Genomic DNA, 17,469 nt, shown 5'->3' with positions numbered 1-17,469 from the left:
GGTTCTCCCTCTTGCTAAGCAGGAGCTGGATTCATGGGCATGTGACCTTGAGCAGACCTTGAGTGCCCCCACCCCCACTGCCCGCTCCTCGGTCGCACTTGAGGGGGCCTGGGGGGTGATGATAAGGCCCATCTCTGGCCTTCTGCAGTCTTGATTCTCTCTTTTTCTCCCAAGGACTCTGTCCTTGACTCAAACCTCTCCCTGGTTTTGATGACCCTGAAAATAGAATTCTTCCAATTCCAAATGGATAAGTATGACCTGGGAAACCAAAGATGGAACCAAGAAAGTGAGGCAGACACGAGACAAGGAGTGTGGTTATAATGAGCTCAAAGCCTGTGCCGGTCTGGTCTGTGAAAGGTGAGGCGAGGTCAACGCCCCGGGCAGAAGTCATGGGGGCCACTCTAGCCATGGCATCAGGAGTGGTTCCAGGAACATCTCTGGGTCCTGAGGAGCCCCCCGGCCCGGGGCTGGGCTCTACCTGAGGCCCAGATGTCAATCCCTAAGGTCTTGGGGTCTCTGAGGGACACTGTCTTCAAGGGTCACACTGGCATGTGCAGCTCATTGTACTCATCCTGGCCATCCTCATCGAAGTTTGGTTCAGCATCTTCCGAGTCCAGCTGCAGAGGGAACAGAAGGTTGGGGAAGGCAGGGAAGCATGCTCATCCCCTCCCATTTTCCAGCTCCTCCAACCTGCAGTCCTCCCTGCTCCCCGACCTTTCCTGAGCCTCTCTGCAAGTACCATGACCCTGGATGGCAGCATTGCCCTTGGCCAAAGCCTTCAGGTCACCTCCCAGATCAGATACCAGGCCCCTCCTGGTGATAATAATAATGATTATTATTATGAAGCTCTTTCCTGAGGCCACTTCTAGTTGCTGTGGTACCTTTGTACACCATGTTTGAGTATGGATGAATTGCAAAAAGATGTCTTTTCCTCTAGTTGACAAAAACAGGGCTCAGGGTGAACGCCAGTGCCACATCAACCCTGTAGCCTCTCAGCTGGGTGTTTCTGGTCAGGCACCACCTGCACAGCTGTGTGCAGCAGCCCCGTGCCTACTCCCGTACAAAACCACCATCGGAGGCCTTTACCTGGACTAGCACTTGACCCTCCCAACAGTCCTATAAGGTAGGATCTATGATTACCCCTATAATACAGGTGAAAATAAGATTTCGGAAGGTGAGATAACTTGCAACACAAGTTTCAACTAGTGCAACACAAGTTACAACTAACACAACTAGTGGGTGGCCAAACAGAGATTGGAACCCAGTGCCCATTTGCCCTCATACTGTTTCCCCAAACCACCACCCCCTTACCGCCTGCAGCTCCCTGTCCTGGAAGAGCCGGGGCAGAAGGCAATGCCTCAGAGGCACCGTGAGCAGCAGCAGGAAGGGAAAGGCGAGTGAGGCCGCCGTGGACTTGACCACCCAGAGCAGTGCGATGCAGCCCAGCTGGATGCAGGTGAACAGGTGCATCCGCCACGTCTTCACCTGAGGGAGCAGCCGGTGGGCCTCAGTGCACAGCATCCCGGCCTGCTCCCACCCATATCATGAGGAATTTGGCTCCCAGGTCCCACTTTCTCCTTCATATTCATCCCGTCCATCGATGCTCCCAGATCCCTCTGGATCCCCTTCCTATCACCCCACTGCCCCACCCCCATGCTTCCTGGCCCTACCTTGGTCACATAGGGCTGCTCAGGATGGTGCTTTGCTGGCATGAGGATGAGCAACAGACGCTGGGACAGCTGGATACCAGACAGGGACGTGACCCCCATGTACAGGAAGATCCCAAAGAGCACAGCCAATGGGATCCGACGCAGCACAGCCCCCATGACGATGGACAAGCCTGGAGGAGGTGACACAGACCCGCCTGACTCTCAGACAGCCCCCGGGAGGATGGACAGGCCTGAAGGAGGTGACACAGACCCGCCTGACCCCTCAGACAGCCCCCAGAAAGAGGGACAGGCCTGGTGGGGAGGTAACATGGACCCACTGGACCAATCAGCTTGGCTTTATCACCATGAACAAGAGAAGAGGGGGCAGGACAGAGAGCCAGGAAAGGACTCCGGGAGGAAGCGGCTAGGGGAGTGTTGGGAAGCAGGTTTGGGAGTCAGATCAAGGGCAACACACAGCACACTGGGCGATTCAGAGTCAAGCCTGGGATAGAGAGGATGTAAGGCCATGGGGCCCAAGGAAGGGGGTGTGCAGGGTGGAGGCAGGCTCTCACCCACGAGGCTGGCGATGAGCACACCAGTGACCCGCTGCTCCCGCACCTCCTGAATCTGGGGCTTGTCACCAGGCGCGATGGCAGTACGCATCACTGTCAACGCATTGACATGGGTGACAGAGCGGACCGTGGCAGCTGTGAGCCAGGGCAACCCAAACAGCCCACAAAGCCCCCCAAGGGAGCCAATGAGGAGCAGGTCCAGGTGGAAACCAGAGCCCTTGAGCAGCCTCCGCGCCTTCTGGCTGACAATAAGCCTGCAGGGAGAAGGTGGGAAGGGGGATGTGGCTGGCCCGGCAGGGGCAGGGGACAGAGACAGGCATACAGAGAGACGAGATGGTAGGGGGAGGACGTGCAGACTACAGTTCTCCCCAGGACTGCCAGCTGCTTCTTTCAAGTTCCCAAATTGAAGTTCTCACATTGAAGCAAATGTGAGCCAAATTCTCACACTGTGAATATTTAAAACACCACAAAAGCCAGATGCCAGATCTTACCACGTTATTGTGGTTTAACCAAAATTAGATACATGTGAGCATCCCTGGGTGCAAGCTTAGACTGCTAGAGTGTTCTGAGCACTGTCAAGTGCCACCCTGCAAAGAGTGGTGGCAACAGATAGATGTCACATCAAACCATCACGGGGAAACCATGCCCCTGCCCCGGATGCCACTGCTCTCTGCTCCTCCCCCACCTCCTCCTCACCCCTGCCAGCTTCTCCACATACACTCTCTTCCTCAAGGCTTGCCACCAGCTCCCACCCTCCTGGCACCCTGATACTGATAATGATGTCCCCGCCATAACCCTGAAACCAAGCCAAGGAGCCAAGGAGCCTGGCCTCGTCCCTCCCACCTCCTCCTCCCATCTCTCTCACGCCGTGATCTGTGTCTCCATGAAGATCAGGATGAGGACGAGGAGGGCGGGGACAGCAGCTGCCACCATCATCCAGGGCGGGAAAGGACGGGCACTGCCCAGGGGTGGGATGAACCATGAGCGCTTATCAGGAGAGGTCACTGAGAGCCCTGTGGGCACAGTCAGCTTCTACATGGCAGGAAAACAGGGTTCAGGGCCACAGCCTCCCCATGCTGGGAAGCCCACCAGGCTGCATCCCCAATACCAGGACTTCAGGGAGTTGGGGTGTGAACAGGTTAGGGGGAAATTAGTTTTGCATCCTCCAAAACTCACTGTCCTTCCAAGGATCCAATAGAGGGCAGGCAAGTGAAGCGCCTCCTCCCTACGCCCCAGAGCTTCAGGGGACCTGTGTGGGATACCTGTCACTCTGCTCCCAGCCCTACACCTGCTTCTCCTGGATTCTTCACTCAGGCTCCCTGGGGAAGGCCCTCAGCCAGAAGCCCCAGCCCCATCCCACAGGGCGGCCACTCCACTGGGAAAGCTGAGTTCAGGCCTGATCCCAACCCCAGGGCCCATGGAGGTGTGTCGTTGGCTCCCTTTCCTGGCCTTGGGGTGAGAGCAGCTGCCACAGGCTGGGGCTCCCTCACCTGCGTGTAGGTGTCTGTGATGGAGTAATCCACCAGGACCATCACCAGGATGGAGATAGGGATGCCAAAGTCCCCGATGATGCGGCGAGCCTTGAGAGGGGCCGGTCGGGGAAGGGAGCAAAAGGTGGAGGCAAGGTCAGCAGACTAACACGGGGCTTGCCATCTCTGGCCCTGCCTGGGTCCACGCTGGAGCCAGAAGACCTCCCACCTGCCTCTCAACCCCATAGGTGCCAGCGCAGCCTGGGAGGCTATTGTCTTGATTAGACTTCTCTGAGCAAAGGGCAAGACGACACCCAGGGAAGAGGCTTCCGAAGGGGTAGGGGCTGCCTGGGCTGGGTTTTGGTCCACAGGCTGATCGGGGAAGGGGTGCAGCCTCTCTGGGGAGCTGAGCCTGGCAGTAAAAGCAGGAATTGTGGGACTCCTGGGGACTCCACACCCAGCAGCCATGCACCTTGCCCCCCAGGAAGCGGCTGTTCCTGAACTTGCGCAGGAAAAAGGCGATGAAGAAGGTCCCGAGCATGAGGATGAGTGACAGCAGTGCCGTATTGGGCTGGTTCCTCGGGCTGGGTGGGCCCTCGGTGGGGGGCAGGGCACTGCCATTCGGCTCCAGACCAGCATCCAGGGACCCCTCCAGGGCCCCCTCAGCGGGGTAGAATGGCAGCAGTGGGTGCTCTGTGAACACCTGTGTGTGGATAACAAGGACACCTTGTCACTCACCTGGCAGGTGACCTGATTTCATCGTCATCAGCATACCTGTGAGAGAGAGGGTGTCCCCTCCATACCTGGTCAGACAACAGTAATGCACGGACATCCAGCTGCACCACACACACACACATAACACACACATACCACACATACAACACACACAACACATAACACAACACATATATAACACACACAAAAAACACAACATACCACATCCACACCACACACACAATATACACACATAAACACACACACAACATGCACACACAGGCACACACACACCACACACACACACACACCACACACACAACATACCACACACCACACAAACACAACACACACACAACACACCATACTCACACCACACACACACACACACACATGCACACACACACCACACACATACAACACACACGACACATAACACAACACACACATAACACACACAAAAAACACAACATACCACATCCACACCACACACACAATATACACACATAAACACACACACAACATACCACACACCACACAAACACAACACACACACAACACACCATACTCACACCACACACACACATGCACACACACACCACACACATACAACACACACGACACATAACACAACACACACATAACACACACAAAAAACACAACATACCACATCCACACCACACACACAATATACACACATAAACACACACACAACATGCACACACATGCACACACACATGCACACACACCACACACACACACACCACATACCACACAAACACAACACACAACACACCATACTCACACCACACACACACACACACACACACACACACACTCCTCTACAAAAGATGACCTAAGGACAACCAGCCCCTTAGCACTGACAGCTCCCTCCCCATCACACACCTGTGCAAGTGAGTCCTTATTACTTATTACTAAGCCTCCAACCAGGTGCCTGGAGTCGTGACCTGGTACCCACCCTCTGGGTCTGACTCCCTCCCCTTCAGTTCAGACCTAGCCTAGGATGTCCCTACAACCCCTCACTTCCAACACAGTCCCTCTCCTTGTCCCTCAGTTTTCTGTACCTCCCCCTCCCATGCTGTCCTCCCCAGGGCAACGTCCACCCCCATCTCTGCCACCCCTAAGACCTCTCTGGACCTCCACCTTGTAGAGCTTGTAGAAGGTCTCGTAGATGAAAATGAGTGAGATGAGGAAGGCAAAGATCTCCTGGGTGAAAGGCGAGATGTAGCGGACCAGGAAGCTGCCTTCGGCGGCCACTAGGGCAAGGACGAAGACCACCAGCCAGAGGCCAACCCACACCCGGCCAGTGAGGTACTCCAGGTCCTGGGCTCGGCAGAACTAGGTGGGGGTGGAAGCGGTCATTACCCACAGGTGGCCTGCCCTGGGTGTCAGTGCCCCCTGGAATAGGCAGTGGATGAACTCCGAGGAAGAGGGAGAATGCAGGGACCCATCCCCTAGGTAAGGAAGAGTGTGGGGCAGGATGTAGGTAAGGAAGAGTGTGGGGCAGGATGGATGGAGCAGGACAAGGCTCCACCTCACCTTGAAGAAGGCTTCCTCAAACACAAGCAGCGGCCCAGAGAAGCCAACCACGAGCAGGGGCTGAGCTCCCAGCAGAGAGAAGAGGACGCCGAGCACAGCGGTGGACACGATCAGCTCAGACACGCCCATCAGCCCCTCGGTCTTCTCTCCTGCGGCAGCACGGGCAGGATGGCCCTAGCCTGGCTCTGTCTATCTGCCCCCTTCCTCATCTAACTTGTCCTAAACTGGGGCCCCCAACAAAAGCAGAGCAGCCCCTTAGAACGACAGGCAGGGTCCATTCCATACCCCATTGCTCCCAGACCCTCCCCACTAGCCCCCAGTGGTGATCACTGGATCCCCCATCCCTTACACCTCTCCCACACCCTCTCACTTTATAGCCCCCCAAAGGTGATCTCTGGGATTCCCTGACCCAGTATCTCTATAAGGTGCTCACACCTTTGCTAGCACATCTAACCACTGGCCCCTAATGCAATCACACCCAGACCCAGAATCCTGCAAGTGAGACTAGGACCAATAGTGACTAGAGGAGCCCCTCAATTCCCCAAGCCCCAGTCCCTTACCCAGCAGCCCCCCGAAGGTGATAGCAGGGCTGAGGGCTGCGAAGTAGATGAAGAGCACAGCGGCCACACACTGGGAGTGCAGCGCATCTCGCAGGTCACTGGGGTAGTGCGGGTACCGGCGCCTCACATCCCGCACGAGCCCCCCAAATACCGAGCCCGTCCGCAGCAAGGGGTCATCTTCAGGGGTCGCCTCAGAGCCCCCCAACTCCAAAGACAGTTCTGGGGGGACAAGGGGCTGCTGGGGCACAGACCACTCCCTCTGGCTTGGAGGCCCCAGGCTGTCGGGATCAGGGATGCAAAGGACTCCAGGAGTCAGGACGGGGCTGGGGTCACAGCCTTAGGGCCCTGGGATGGGGGAGTGTGTATTGGGGGCACTCAGCCCCCCTCAAGGGTCTGACCTTTCCCAGGGGCCGTGTAGCCACCCCGTGTGGTCATCTCAACTTTGGTCTGTTCACGCTCCCGCCGCTTCCTAAGCAGCTCTCGCTGGAAGGCAGCCACAGAGCGTAGCAGGTCGCGGCCCTCCACCTCGGACGGGGGGATCACAATGCTGCCATCCAAGAACTCGCTGATGGCGCTCAGGAGGTCTTGCCGGTCGTCTGCCTGGTAGGCAGCCTCATGAAACAGCTGGGGGCAATGAGAAGGCCAGGACCCTCAGGGACGGCCAAGGGAGCCTCCAGGAGGGAGACTTGAGGCAGGTGTTGGGTCACTGAGCTACAGGCAGGGTGGACATTCCGCCATAGATACTGGGCCAGTCCAACAGTGTTGGCTGTTGGAACACTGACACCCATCCCAGCAGGCCAGCGAGCCACTGCCCCAAAGCCCCAGGTGCCCTCCATTCCCCCAGGAGATGCCAGACTTCCACATGCAGCACCTAAAGGGACAATGCCTGGCAGAGGAGAGGCTTCCAGAGCCATTCCAACTGGATCAGCCACACCTTACAGGCTGATAAATATTGTGAACATTGCCCCTGGCTGAAGGACCCTCCTATCTAATCCCAGGAGAAGCCACAGCAAAGACCAGCACATCCAGCCCTCCTGATCAAGTCTCACGTCACATCCAAAGCTCTGGGGTCTGGGCTTTTCCCCGTATGTCACCAGCCCCTCCCACAGCCACAGCTCAGGGCTCTCTCTTCTCCCCTGGGCCAACAGCTCCCCCCACCACTCTCCAGGGCATGGCTTCCACCCAGGGGCCTCTAGCACCCTTGCCTCTATGGACACCACTGTAGACAATGAGAGGGACAGGGGTAAGCAGGGCCTAGGAGAAGAGGCCTTGAGAGCCAGCATGCACCCAACCTTGTCAGACATAAGGGTGGCAATGGAGCGCCCAAGCTCGTGATAGTCAGTGCTGGTGTGGCTGGGCCCCAGCATCACGAAGAGAAAGCGGACCGGGACAGGGACCTCAAGCACAGACTCCAGGAGCACAGCCTCATTCAGCCGCACAAAGGCTGCTGCAGGCTGCTCCAAGAAAGGCACACAACCTAGGGGAAGAGGAAAGCACAGGGTGCTGGGCAAAGGGGAGCAGTCAAGGCAGGCCCTGGGGCAGCTATCTAGGGCTATCATGGACAGTTGAGCAGGTTGTAAACTGCACAAAGAAACCCCAGTCTAAAGGGGCACTATTCACTTGTGTGTCTATACATTGATTACAATTCACCAACAGATGGAAACTCAGGGTATTAAAGAAGGGTTGCTTTTTTTTCTAATTCCAAGTCCAAGATAGCAGAAAATTGGACAGGAAGCAGGCAGGGGACTATGAAAGGGCTGGGCTAAGACAGGTTGTGAGGAAGAGCAGGGGCCAGGTGGGAGCCTGGAGGGAGATGGAAGAGGCGGCCTCCAGGCCAGAGCTCAGACAAGCAGGCCCCCAGGAGACGCACACACACGCTGCAGACCCTGCCCGCAGCACCCGGCCCTCCTCACCCACAAGCACAACGGTGGCCTCAGCATCTTCAGGGATCTTCTCCAGCAGCTTCAGGCTTTTCCCCCGGTGACCGTCTCCCCCAGGCATGTGGAGGGGCTTCTGAGGACGCAGAACTGGAATAGGGCTGGGACCCAGACCGGAGGCCGTGGCAGGCCCTCCCAGCCCTGGCTCCAGCCCTGGCTCTGAGACCTGCTTCTCTCTCCCAGAGTGGGCAGGTACTGCACTGTGGCCCCACACTGGGAGCCACCAGCTGGGATGTGAACCCTACCTCGACGCCCCCTACTACCACCTCAGCCTTATCTTGTTTAAACAGCTCCTGTGGGTCTGCCACATCATCACACTCAAAGCTCCTGTGTCTCAGGGCAGGGACCCCTCATACGGGTCTCCACTAGGTCCCCCAATGCCCAGCATGATGCCAGTAACCCAACCTTCCCAACCCGCTCAGTGAAGTCATTGATGACCTCAACTGAAACTGGACACCCTCTCAGTCCCCTGGCCCAAGCTAGAGCAAGGGCACTGACCTCCTTGGCGTCAGGGTCATGTGGCCAGAGTGGGGCTGGCTCCCCCAGGTCATCAGCCATGGTAGGCACCGCCCCATCAGGACCATGGCTGGGGGTTGGGTGATGATTCCCCAGAACCGAGTTCATGCTGGAGCTCGATGGGTTTCGGGGAAAGAAGCCACTGTCCTTGTCATCGTTGGGATGGCTGGAAGGGGCAGGGTGAGGCAGGTGAGGAGGAGAGGCTCATGGTAGACTGAGGTCATGAGGTGAGTAGTGGAGGGTCAGGGCCTCCATCCCTCTGCCTCAGTGTAAGAAGAAACTTTCTAATGATTGAAAGTGTCAAAAGATAGAAATGAGCTCTCTGTCACTTGTGGTATTCAAGCAGAGGCTGGGAGCCACTCAGAAGAGGCTGTGCTCCTGGAACGGCAGCTGAGCTGGACAGGCCCCTCCCAGGCACCCAACCCCGGCACCTGTGTTTCAGTAGCAGGGTACGTAGGACACTGGCCCTGTCCTCCGGCCGGATCTGGTCAGACACAATCATGGTCTCCACCACGAGGTGTGCAATGCCTGGCAGGGTGGTTTGCTCCAAGTCCAGGAGGGCAGCTCCTAGGGGGACAGTCAGGCACAGAGAGGGCACACAGTCCCATCAGACAGGATAAATCTCCTCCCACTCTGCCTTGCCCCCCAAAAGCATGGGAATGTGCTGGAAGGGCAAAGCGCCCAATGTACCAGGCGGATACACAGCTCCATATTGCCACAGGCCAGCCACAGAGGGGCTGTGAAAATGGAGCATGGGAATGAGGGCACGGCCCCTCCCCACAAGGAAGGGGAAACCATTTGTTGACTGACTACTTGCACCAGATACAGCCCTGCCCCTCGGGGCTCATGGGCTGCCCAAGCAAATGGACCCCATAGTCCCAGGTGGCAGCAGGATCTTGCCTGTGCCCAGGACTCCAGGGAGTGTCCCTGGGAGCTGAGCAGCCTGGCACAGACTGAAGAGGGCATGCAGCCTCAGGTCAGGCCTGGGAGTCCCTACCATGGGCGATGGTCCTCCTGAGCTCCAGAAGGCTACGGAAGGAGAGCGAGGCAACGTGGGGCTTCCCCCAGCGCTCTGTCTCCTCCTCCACATCCTCCTCAAACTTGATCCAGCGGGCCGTCTCCCGCCAGTGGGGCTCCTGGCTGCGGTCCAGCATCAGCTCGTTCAGCTCCACGAACACCTGGGGGACGTGCCACAGGTGAGGGCCTGGGGACCAATAGGTGTGGGGAACATGGTAACGGGGCAAGGCAGGGGGGCAAGGAGAGGAGGGCTCCAGGGCCGAGGGACATGAGGAAGCCACAGGCCTACCCACTCAGCATTCTGACCTCATGAGGCCTCCGGTCCAGCTTTTTCTTCTTCTTCTTCCTGCGAAGGATGGGGGCCAGGCCACTGGGACTGCCCCTCCCGCCCTGTGTCCGGGACGGCTTTTTCACTAAGTGTCGCCGCACACCAGGGTTGTCCTCCAGTCGGTGACCTGCAGAGAAGATGGGCTTAGGGGTCCCACAGGTCCAGCTGGGGGCCTCGGGGTCACGGCCCAGCTCCTTCTGCCCAACCCATCTACTTAGTGAGCTCTATAGTCACCTACAGGCCATGCCGAAGGGAACCACATAATCCCATGTGGCCATTTCATTGATAAGAAGACTGAAGCTCAGAAAGAGGGAAGGACCTCCCCATGGTCACCTGGGACCACCGGCCAAGGTGCAATCCAAAGGTAGACCCAGCTCAGTCCACAGCCCCAGCCAGACCCTCCAGCCCCTGCCATGGCCACTGCCCCTCCCTCTCTGTCTGGGTCCCATGACTGGCACTGAGTCAGAGTCCCAGGGCACTGAGCCCCCAACACTTCCCATGCACCCTCTCTCTCTCTCAACACCCATGTCCCCTCCCCGAAGGTACACAGCCCAGCAGACTCAGGCAGGGCTTCGCTCCCTTCCTCCTGCCTGCCCCACCCAGGCCAGCAGCAGTCAGGGAAAGGCCAGCAGCCCCGTTACTCACAAGTTGGTGGCCGTGCCATGGGGCCCAGCTGGCCCCTGATGGACTCCCACAGGCCACCATCCTCAAAGTCCAGCACAAACATCTCTAAGTCTTCTGAGGCCAGTGAGTCTCGAGGACTGGGGGCTGGATCCCTCCCAAAGCCCTGGCTATTGGAGTACCCAGACCCAGGGCTCAGTGCCCCATTGGGCTCAGGGTCCTCCTCCAGTGGGCTTGTCATTCTCCTGGTGGCCGAAACCTCGGCCCCCGCTCCCTGCCAGACCCCTTGGCTCTCCTACAAGGTGGCAGCCTGGACAGCGTGGCTTCTGTCCAACCAGAGCTGAAGGTGGCACAGCCTCCCGACCCCAACTCCCCACGTCCACAAGCCTACTCCTGGCGGCATCCAGCCCCCACCCTGGGTCTGTAAACACGCCCTTCCCCCGCCCCATCCCGCTGCTACTGCTGCCATCGGATTGTTCCCGTCCCTGTCCTCAGGCCCTGGCAACTTTCCATGACGTATTGAGCTTAAAGCCCTACCCTTCCCCCCACCCCGCCCACACACTGTGGCTCCGAGGAGGAGGAGGGATCAGTGATGCCCCTGGCCTGGGCACAGAGCCCCATGGGTGATGACAGGTGGCACAGAAACCAGGGCACTGATAAGATGGAAGGAATGTGCCGAGATCACAGCCAGGCCCAGCCAAGGGTAGTGGGATGGGAGTGAGGGGTCCTGCCACAGGGAGAGGCAGGGGTCCAGAGCAATGGCTCAGACTCAGGGCCTGGGTTTGGAGGCGATCAAAGAGCTAGGAGACAAAGAGTTCACCCTGAGAAGAGGGGCCTTGGGGAGGGATACAATGATGTGAAAAAGAGAGCTGCCTTTTTCTAGGGGTGACTCAGAGGACAGAATCAGGACTGAGGTGTGAAGTGTCAGGAAAGGAAATCTCAGCTCTGGCCATCAGAGAGGGTGGCTGGGTGAGGTAGTGAGTTCCCCATCACTGGCCACATCCCAGCAGACAGGGATTCAGAGAGGACTCAGCCCTGAGTGGAGGACAGCTCAGAGCCTCTCCAAGGTCACTCGGAGGCCGGGAGTCCGTCGCAGTGGACCATGGGGGCTGCCACAAGGTCTCACTCACTCTTCATGTCGTCCAGGTCTGCAGAACCCAGCATCTGGGCCTCCGCCTCATCTGTGGGCACCTGCTGCTCTGGACCACCCGGGTTGCCCAGGGCACTGCCTGGGCACAGTCGCTCCCGAAGGTCATAACTGGCCGATGGGCTCCAGGGCCGGCTTTTCTCCCCAGCGATTCGGGAGGCCCGGGCCCGGGGGCTGGGGGAGCTGGGGAGGCAACACAGCAGCCTTGGACTTGACAGGGCCAGGTCGGTGGTTCCGTCACCGTCCCTCAGCTCAGAGCAGGGCCTGGAGTAGACCCTGAGCATGAGACCCAGGCCCCTCCTGGGCAGAAAGGACGCTAACCCAGGCCCCCCTTCCCATCCCATGGCTCCCCCTTTCATCCACCTTTCTCCTCATCCTCTCTACTCTGTCACTCTCTCCCGGGGAACTCCTAACCTCTTCACTCTGCTCTTCTTTTTTTCTCTCCCCTTGTTCTCTCATCCTTGCAAATCACGAGGACAGAGAAGGATCCCCAACCCCCTCCCATACCCTGCTTCTCTTCTCTCAGGGTCAGAGCTGGGGACACTCCCCAGGGTCAGGAAGGAGGTGACTGCCAGGAGCTCGGGACCCTGCGGCTCTGGGCTGGGCCCTGCTGAGTAGAGGCTGCAGCCAGTACCTGCTGGAGTGCTGGGGGCTCTTGTCAGTGCGTGGGCCCACCGAGGGCAGGGGCTTGGTGACAGCAGCCCTCCCAGGGAGGCCTGGACTGTCATCCTCGTCACTTCCAATGGAGAACTGCAGACACAGAATATGCCCTGGGGCCCTGCCCCAACCCACCATGCAGCCCCCAACCCTACCCAGCCTCACACAAGCCCCAACATGGGCTCCTCCCCTCCTCTCTGCACCCCTGACCTGCCACCCCTCCAAAGGGAAGCCCCTACCTTTGCCTTCTGTGGGGTCCCTGAGGGTGGGGGTTCCACAGGTTCTGCCTCAGATTCTCCTTCCTCTTCCTCCTCTTCCTCCTCTTCCTCATCCACTCCAGCTCCCCCCTCCTCCTGGATGGGAGGGGTCCCCTCGGAGGGGGGAGCAGAGGTTTTCTCCTTCTTCCTCTTCCTCCTGGTGTGCCGGTCAGAGGTGGGGGGCAGCCGCCGCAGCTTGTGGGGTGGAGGCAGGCGCGCTGAGAGCGGGTGGTGGGTGTGGTGGGATGTGTGCCGGTGAACTGGGGGTGCAGGAGATCCAGTTGAGGCCCCCACAGCAGAAACGGGGGCCCTCCCCACCCAAGGGCACACACTTTCCAGCTCAAGGCCGCAAACAGGGGAACCCTAGTCCTTCCTCCAGGGCCATGACCCCCCAACACCTGTGTCCACATGCCTGTCATTGATGAGGTCTGGTGGAGTGGGAGGAGAGGGTGGATGGACAGGGAAGGTCATGAAGGGGGCTGGGAGGGGAGACGTGATACAGCAAGGAGGGGAAAGGCGGAGTTGGAGGAGTCGAGGTGGGACAAGGAGGGAGTGAGTGGGGCTGAAGGGGAAGAAGAAGGTCACCGTGGAAGGGCCCAGGCCCGACTCCCTAGATCTCCCCTGGTCTGGGGCCCACCTCCCCTGGCAGGCGGATAGGCGATGGGTGGGGGAGGCAGGATGACTGAACACGGCATGTGGCCCAGCACAGAGTCCAGCACAGTGTCCGGCACAGGATGGCACTGGGTGACCAAGCCGGAGGTGAGCGCGGTGATGGTGGCGATGAAGGTGATGGTGGCGAGGGCGGCCGCACTAGGGGTCCCCAGGCTACCCACACTCAAAGTCCCGCTCGCTGTAGCTGCGGCTGGGCTTCTCAGGGTCCCAGGCCGGGGGCTTGCTGATGAGGTCCCCAAACCTGCTCACAGCCAAGGTCTTCCCCAAGTCATCGTCCTCCTCCTCCACGTCTGGACTTAGAGGGGGCTCCTCCAAGGGCACCCGAACCTGCAGGCCCAGACAGCCTCTGCTAAGGACCCCTGACCCATGAAGGCCCCACACCCACCCCAACTCCAAGCCCTAGTTGGGGGACCTCAGCAGGCTCTCGCACCATCGGGCCCCCTCCCATTGCTCCCAGACCTGTGTCAGCATCCCAGAAACCACCCTCTCTGGGCTCCCAGAGCTTGTAAAGAGAGAGGGCTACCGATCTGGAAAATACCAAAAGCCCCCCTCTTTCTCCATAACCCCCAGCCCAGCTCATCCCTGGATCTGGGGGTGGGGTGGGTCCGTGGGTCTGCCAGAGGACGCCTCAGCCCACCCTAAGGCCCCTCCCCTCTCCTCCCCCATCTCTCCCCCGCCCCCGCGCACGCCGGTCACCTGGGGTAGGGGGGAGGCGCCCCCGGGCGGCGGGATCACTCCGTTGGCCATGGCCGGGTAGGCGGCTGGGGATGCTCTCACTCACTAAGGGACCCGAGACCCGGGTGAGAAGGAGGGGCCACTGAGGGGGCCTAGCGGGGAGCCCTGGGGGAGGAGGGCGGGGTCAGGTTCCTTGCGTTGGCGCCCCCCACCCGGGAGCCGGATCCACGCTCCCGGCCCAAGCGCCCCTCCGAGGCCCATCCACGCCCGGGACAGCCCGGGTCCCCCGCCCTGCCCGGCGCGCTCCGCCCCGCGGTACCTCGGGGCTCCGGAGCCTGCGAGGCCCAGGCGGGCCGCCGCGCCCCATGTCCCCCGCGCTCGCTCTGGAGCGCAGCCGCGACTCGCGTCCGGCCCCTCGCAACGCAGAGCCGGGCTGGCCGGGCGGACGCAGGCGCCGGAGCCCGCAGCCCGCGGCTCCACCTCCTCGCGCTCCGCTCCGCTCCGCACCTCCACCGCCGCCGCCGCCGGGCCGCACAATGGGAGCGGGCGGGCCGTGACTCACCCCGCCCCGGCCGGCGCGCCCCCCACGCGCGGGCCCCGCAGCACCCCACCTGCCCGCGCGCCCCTTCTCCAGGCGCCCCACGCATGGCTGGGGGCGGGGGCGCGGCCCGAAATTCCCACAATCCCCCAGATTCGCTCCCCCACCCTGCTTTTAACCTCCCCTCCCCTCCAGAGCCCAGGAAGCCACCCCCCTCCGCAGACACAGGCCCCTCCAGTCTTGGGAAAGGAGCTCACAGACCCCTGGAAGCACCCACCACCTCCCCTTTCAGTTCCACTACAGCCTTGCCCCTCAAAGTCCTGGCTTCTGTCGCCCGGCACCACCCAACGTTTGACCTTGACACAGTACCTCCCCCTCCTCCAGCCTCAGCTTCCCCAACTGTAGCAAGAGGGGCCTGCAACAGTGGTGTTCCAAAGTTCTCTCCACCTCTAAGATTTTATGGCTTCGTTTCCACATTTCCTCTCCCTTCTCCCCCCATCCCTGAGGTCACATCTCATTTTCCAAGGGCAAAAGGTCTTTCGAAGGAGCTTCTGGACCCCAATCGGCCCCTATCCTGGGATCAATGAAACTGAACTTCTACACAGTACCATGCCCATACAGCCCTGTGACCTTGGTACTTTACCCTGTCTGACCCCTGGCCTCATCTAGACCTCAGCTCAACCCAAGGAAAGATTTTCTGTGTGCATAGCCTTCCAAGGGGAAGGGAGCTAGGATCTGTTGGACGCCCATATTGTCTTGTGTGTGCTCACAGCCCTGTGCTAGCTAGGTAGGCCCTCTCCAGACTGACTGCCTTGTCTCAGGCATAATAATAAGAGGAGCTGTTATGATTCTCATTTGGTCAGCAGAGGACAGTGGAGACTCAGGGAGGCTCCTTACCTGCCATGATCACAGCTGGAAAGCAGGCTGCCGACAGGTTTGGGCATCATTATCCATGTATTGAAGGTGACTCTCCAAACCACAGACAAAAGTTTTAACTGAAAGAGATGTGCTGTCCTCCTAGGTCTCACAGGGTGAGTCCCAGGGTGGGAATTCCTAGGGTGGGAATCAGCTGTGCCTAGGCAGAGCATGTGAAGTGTGCCCCAAAACCCAGAATGGGAAGCCCAGCTGTTAAGGGTTGAATTGTATCTCCCAAAATTTATACGTTGAAGTCCTAACCCCTGGTACATGAGAGTGTGCCCTTATTTGGCAATAACATTCTTGCAGATGTTAAGATAAGGGTGAACTCCTCATCCATTATGACTGGTGTTCCTATGAAAAGGGGAAATTGGCCAGGGGCAGTGACTCACACCTGTAATCCCAGTACTTTGGGAGACCGAGGCAGGTGCATCACCTGAGGTCAGGAGTTCGAGACCAGCCTGGCCAACATGGTGAAACCCCATCTCTACTAAAAATTAGCTGGTGTGGTGGTGCATGCCTATAATCCCAGCTACTCAGGAGGCTGAGGCAGGAGAATTGCTTGAACCCAGGAGGCAGAGGTTGCAGTAAGCAGGGATTGTGCCAGTGCACTCCAGCCTGGGTGTCAGAGCAAGATTACATCTAAAAAATATATATATTACATATTATATATATTATATATATACACACACACGCATGTTTATATACAAGTAAAAAGGAGAAATTTGTACACAGAGACGTGCATTCAGGGAGAACACCTTGTGAAGACTGGAGTTATGCTGCCACAAGCCAAGGAACTACCAAAGCTGGGAGAGAGGCCTGGAACAGATCCCTACTGCCTTCAGAGGGAGCCTAGACCTGCAGACACCTCTGTGTCTGGCTTCTAGCCTCCAGATCCGTGAGACAGTAGATTTCCATTGTTTAAGCCACTTGGTTTATGATTCTGTGTTACAGTAGGCCTAGCAAACTAGAGCTATCCCAATTATTTATTCCTCTGAGCCAGGCAACGTGGTTCCAAGTCCCTACCTTGAATTTTGTTTTGGTAGGGCCTTCACGTCCTTAGAGATACTCCAGAGCCTTGGAATCTTTCCTAGGGCTCTGGTCTTCAATCCACCTCGACACTGTGTTCCCAATCCTGCTCCTCTAGCCGGTAAAGTCAGACAGCAGTTACTTTAATACTGAGACAGCCTGAGAAGGGTCTTGCCACTGGGAGCCCTGGTGTACATCCATGTACATCCTGCACGCCAAGATGCCATAAGGGTATCACAGGACTCATCCCTCTGAGGCTCCACCCACCCCAGGGAGTATGCTGAGCACAGGTCCTCATCTTTTGGGAGCCCCAGACCCCCATCCTTTCAGTTGGAGACTCCCGCACCCCACCCAGAGTCTGCAGCTTCATTCTCTACCCTTATAGACCTTCCTCTCTCCTCCACCCCTCTGAGATGATGGAGCAAAATCTCCCCTTGAAGAGCTTTTAGAAACCCATGTTTATCTCTTTCTTTCCAGGCTGGGGGCAGTAAGATGATGCTGACACCCACCAGTTGTTTCATACCAACTCATCCTATTAGACATAAACGCATGCTTTTGTTAGGCCCGCTCTCCTCTCTGACATCCTGCCTGCAGCGCACCTGTAATCGTCAGTCCCCTACAGTGTGTTCCTGATGG

The 17,469-nt window shown here is 58.5% G+C and overlaps 1 protein-coding gene across 13 annotated transcripts; it reads right to left on the bottom strand.

Annotated features, from left to right (window-relative positions):
• Nucleotides 1-287: 287 nt before the first annotated feature.
• SLC4A3 (solute carrier family 4 member 3) lies at nucleotides 288-14,784 on the bottom strand. Of its 13 annotated transcripts, none has more exons than XM_077957698.1 (23): nucleotides 14,671-14,784; nucleotides 14,373-14,516; nucleotides 13,642-14,003; nucleotides 12,987-13,264; nucleotides 12,725-12,840; nucleotides 12,074-12,354; nucleotides 10,301-10,449; nucleotides 9,975-10,155; nucleotides 9,409-9,544; nucleotides 8,960-9,143; nucleotides 8,438-8,537; nucleotides 7,817-8,001; nucleotides 6,923-7,148; nucleotides 6,525-6,743; nucleotides 5,965-6,113; nucleotides 5,569-5,763; nucleotides 4,163-4,393; nucleotides 3,712-3,801; nucleotides 3,087-3,253; nucleotides 2,222-2,475; nucleotides 1,671-1,840; nucleotides 1,312-1,485; nucleotides 288-617 (listed from the first exon to the last, which is right to left on the bottom strand). In XM_077957698.1, exons 3-23 carry the CDS (start codon nucleotides 13,697-13,699, stop codon nucleotides 540-542), a joined length of 3,621 nt encoding a protein of 1,206 aa, XP_077813824.1. In that variant the 5' UTR covers nucleotides 13,700-14,003; nucleotides 14,373-14,516; nucleotides 14,671-14,784; the 3' UTR covers nucleotides 288-539. The 13 variants fall into 13 exon arrangements, with proteins under 13 accessions (XP_077813824.1, XP_077813826.1, XP_077813819.1 ...); XM_077957700.1 differs by having other exon boundaries at nucleotides 12,074-12,273; XM_077957693.1 differs by having other exon boundaries at nucleotides 13,838-14,003.
• Between the last annotated feature and the right edge of the window lie 2,685 nt (nucleotides 14,785-17,469).

The sequence above is a fragment of the Macaca mulatta genome, chromosome 12 (genome assembly GCF_049350105.2).
Source record: "Macaca mulatta isolate MMU2019108-1 chromosome 12, T2T-MMU8v2.0, whole genome shotgun sequence".
NCBI classification, from domain to species: domain Eukaryota; kingdom Metazoa; phylum Chordata; class Mammalia; order Primates; family Cercopithecidae; genus Macaca; species Macaca mulatta.
This window is presented reverse-complemented; position numbering and strand designations above follow the sequence as displayed.

Bases quoted from the DNA above. Each gene is read 5' to 3' on its own strand.
- SLC4A3 (XM_077957693.1), bottom strand. From the start codon at position 14,423: ATGGCCAACGGAGTGATCCCGCCGCCCGGGGGCGCCTCCCCCCTACCC. The intron at 6,114-6,524 runs GTAAGGGACTGG...GTGCTGCCGCAG, and splicing joins CACCTTCGGGGGGCTGCTGG to GAGAGAAGACCGAGGGGCTG. The intron at 618-1,311 runs GTAAGGGGGTGG...TTCCCTCTGCAG, and splicing joins AGGACAGGGAGCTGCAGGCG to CTGGACTCGGAAGATGCTGA.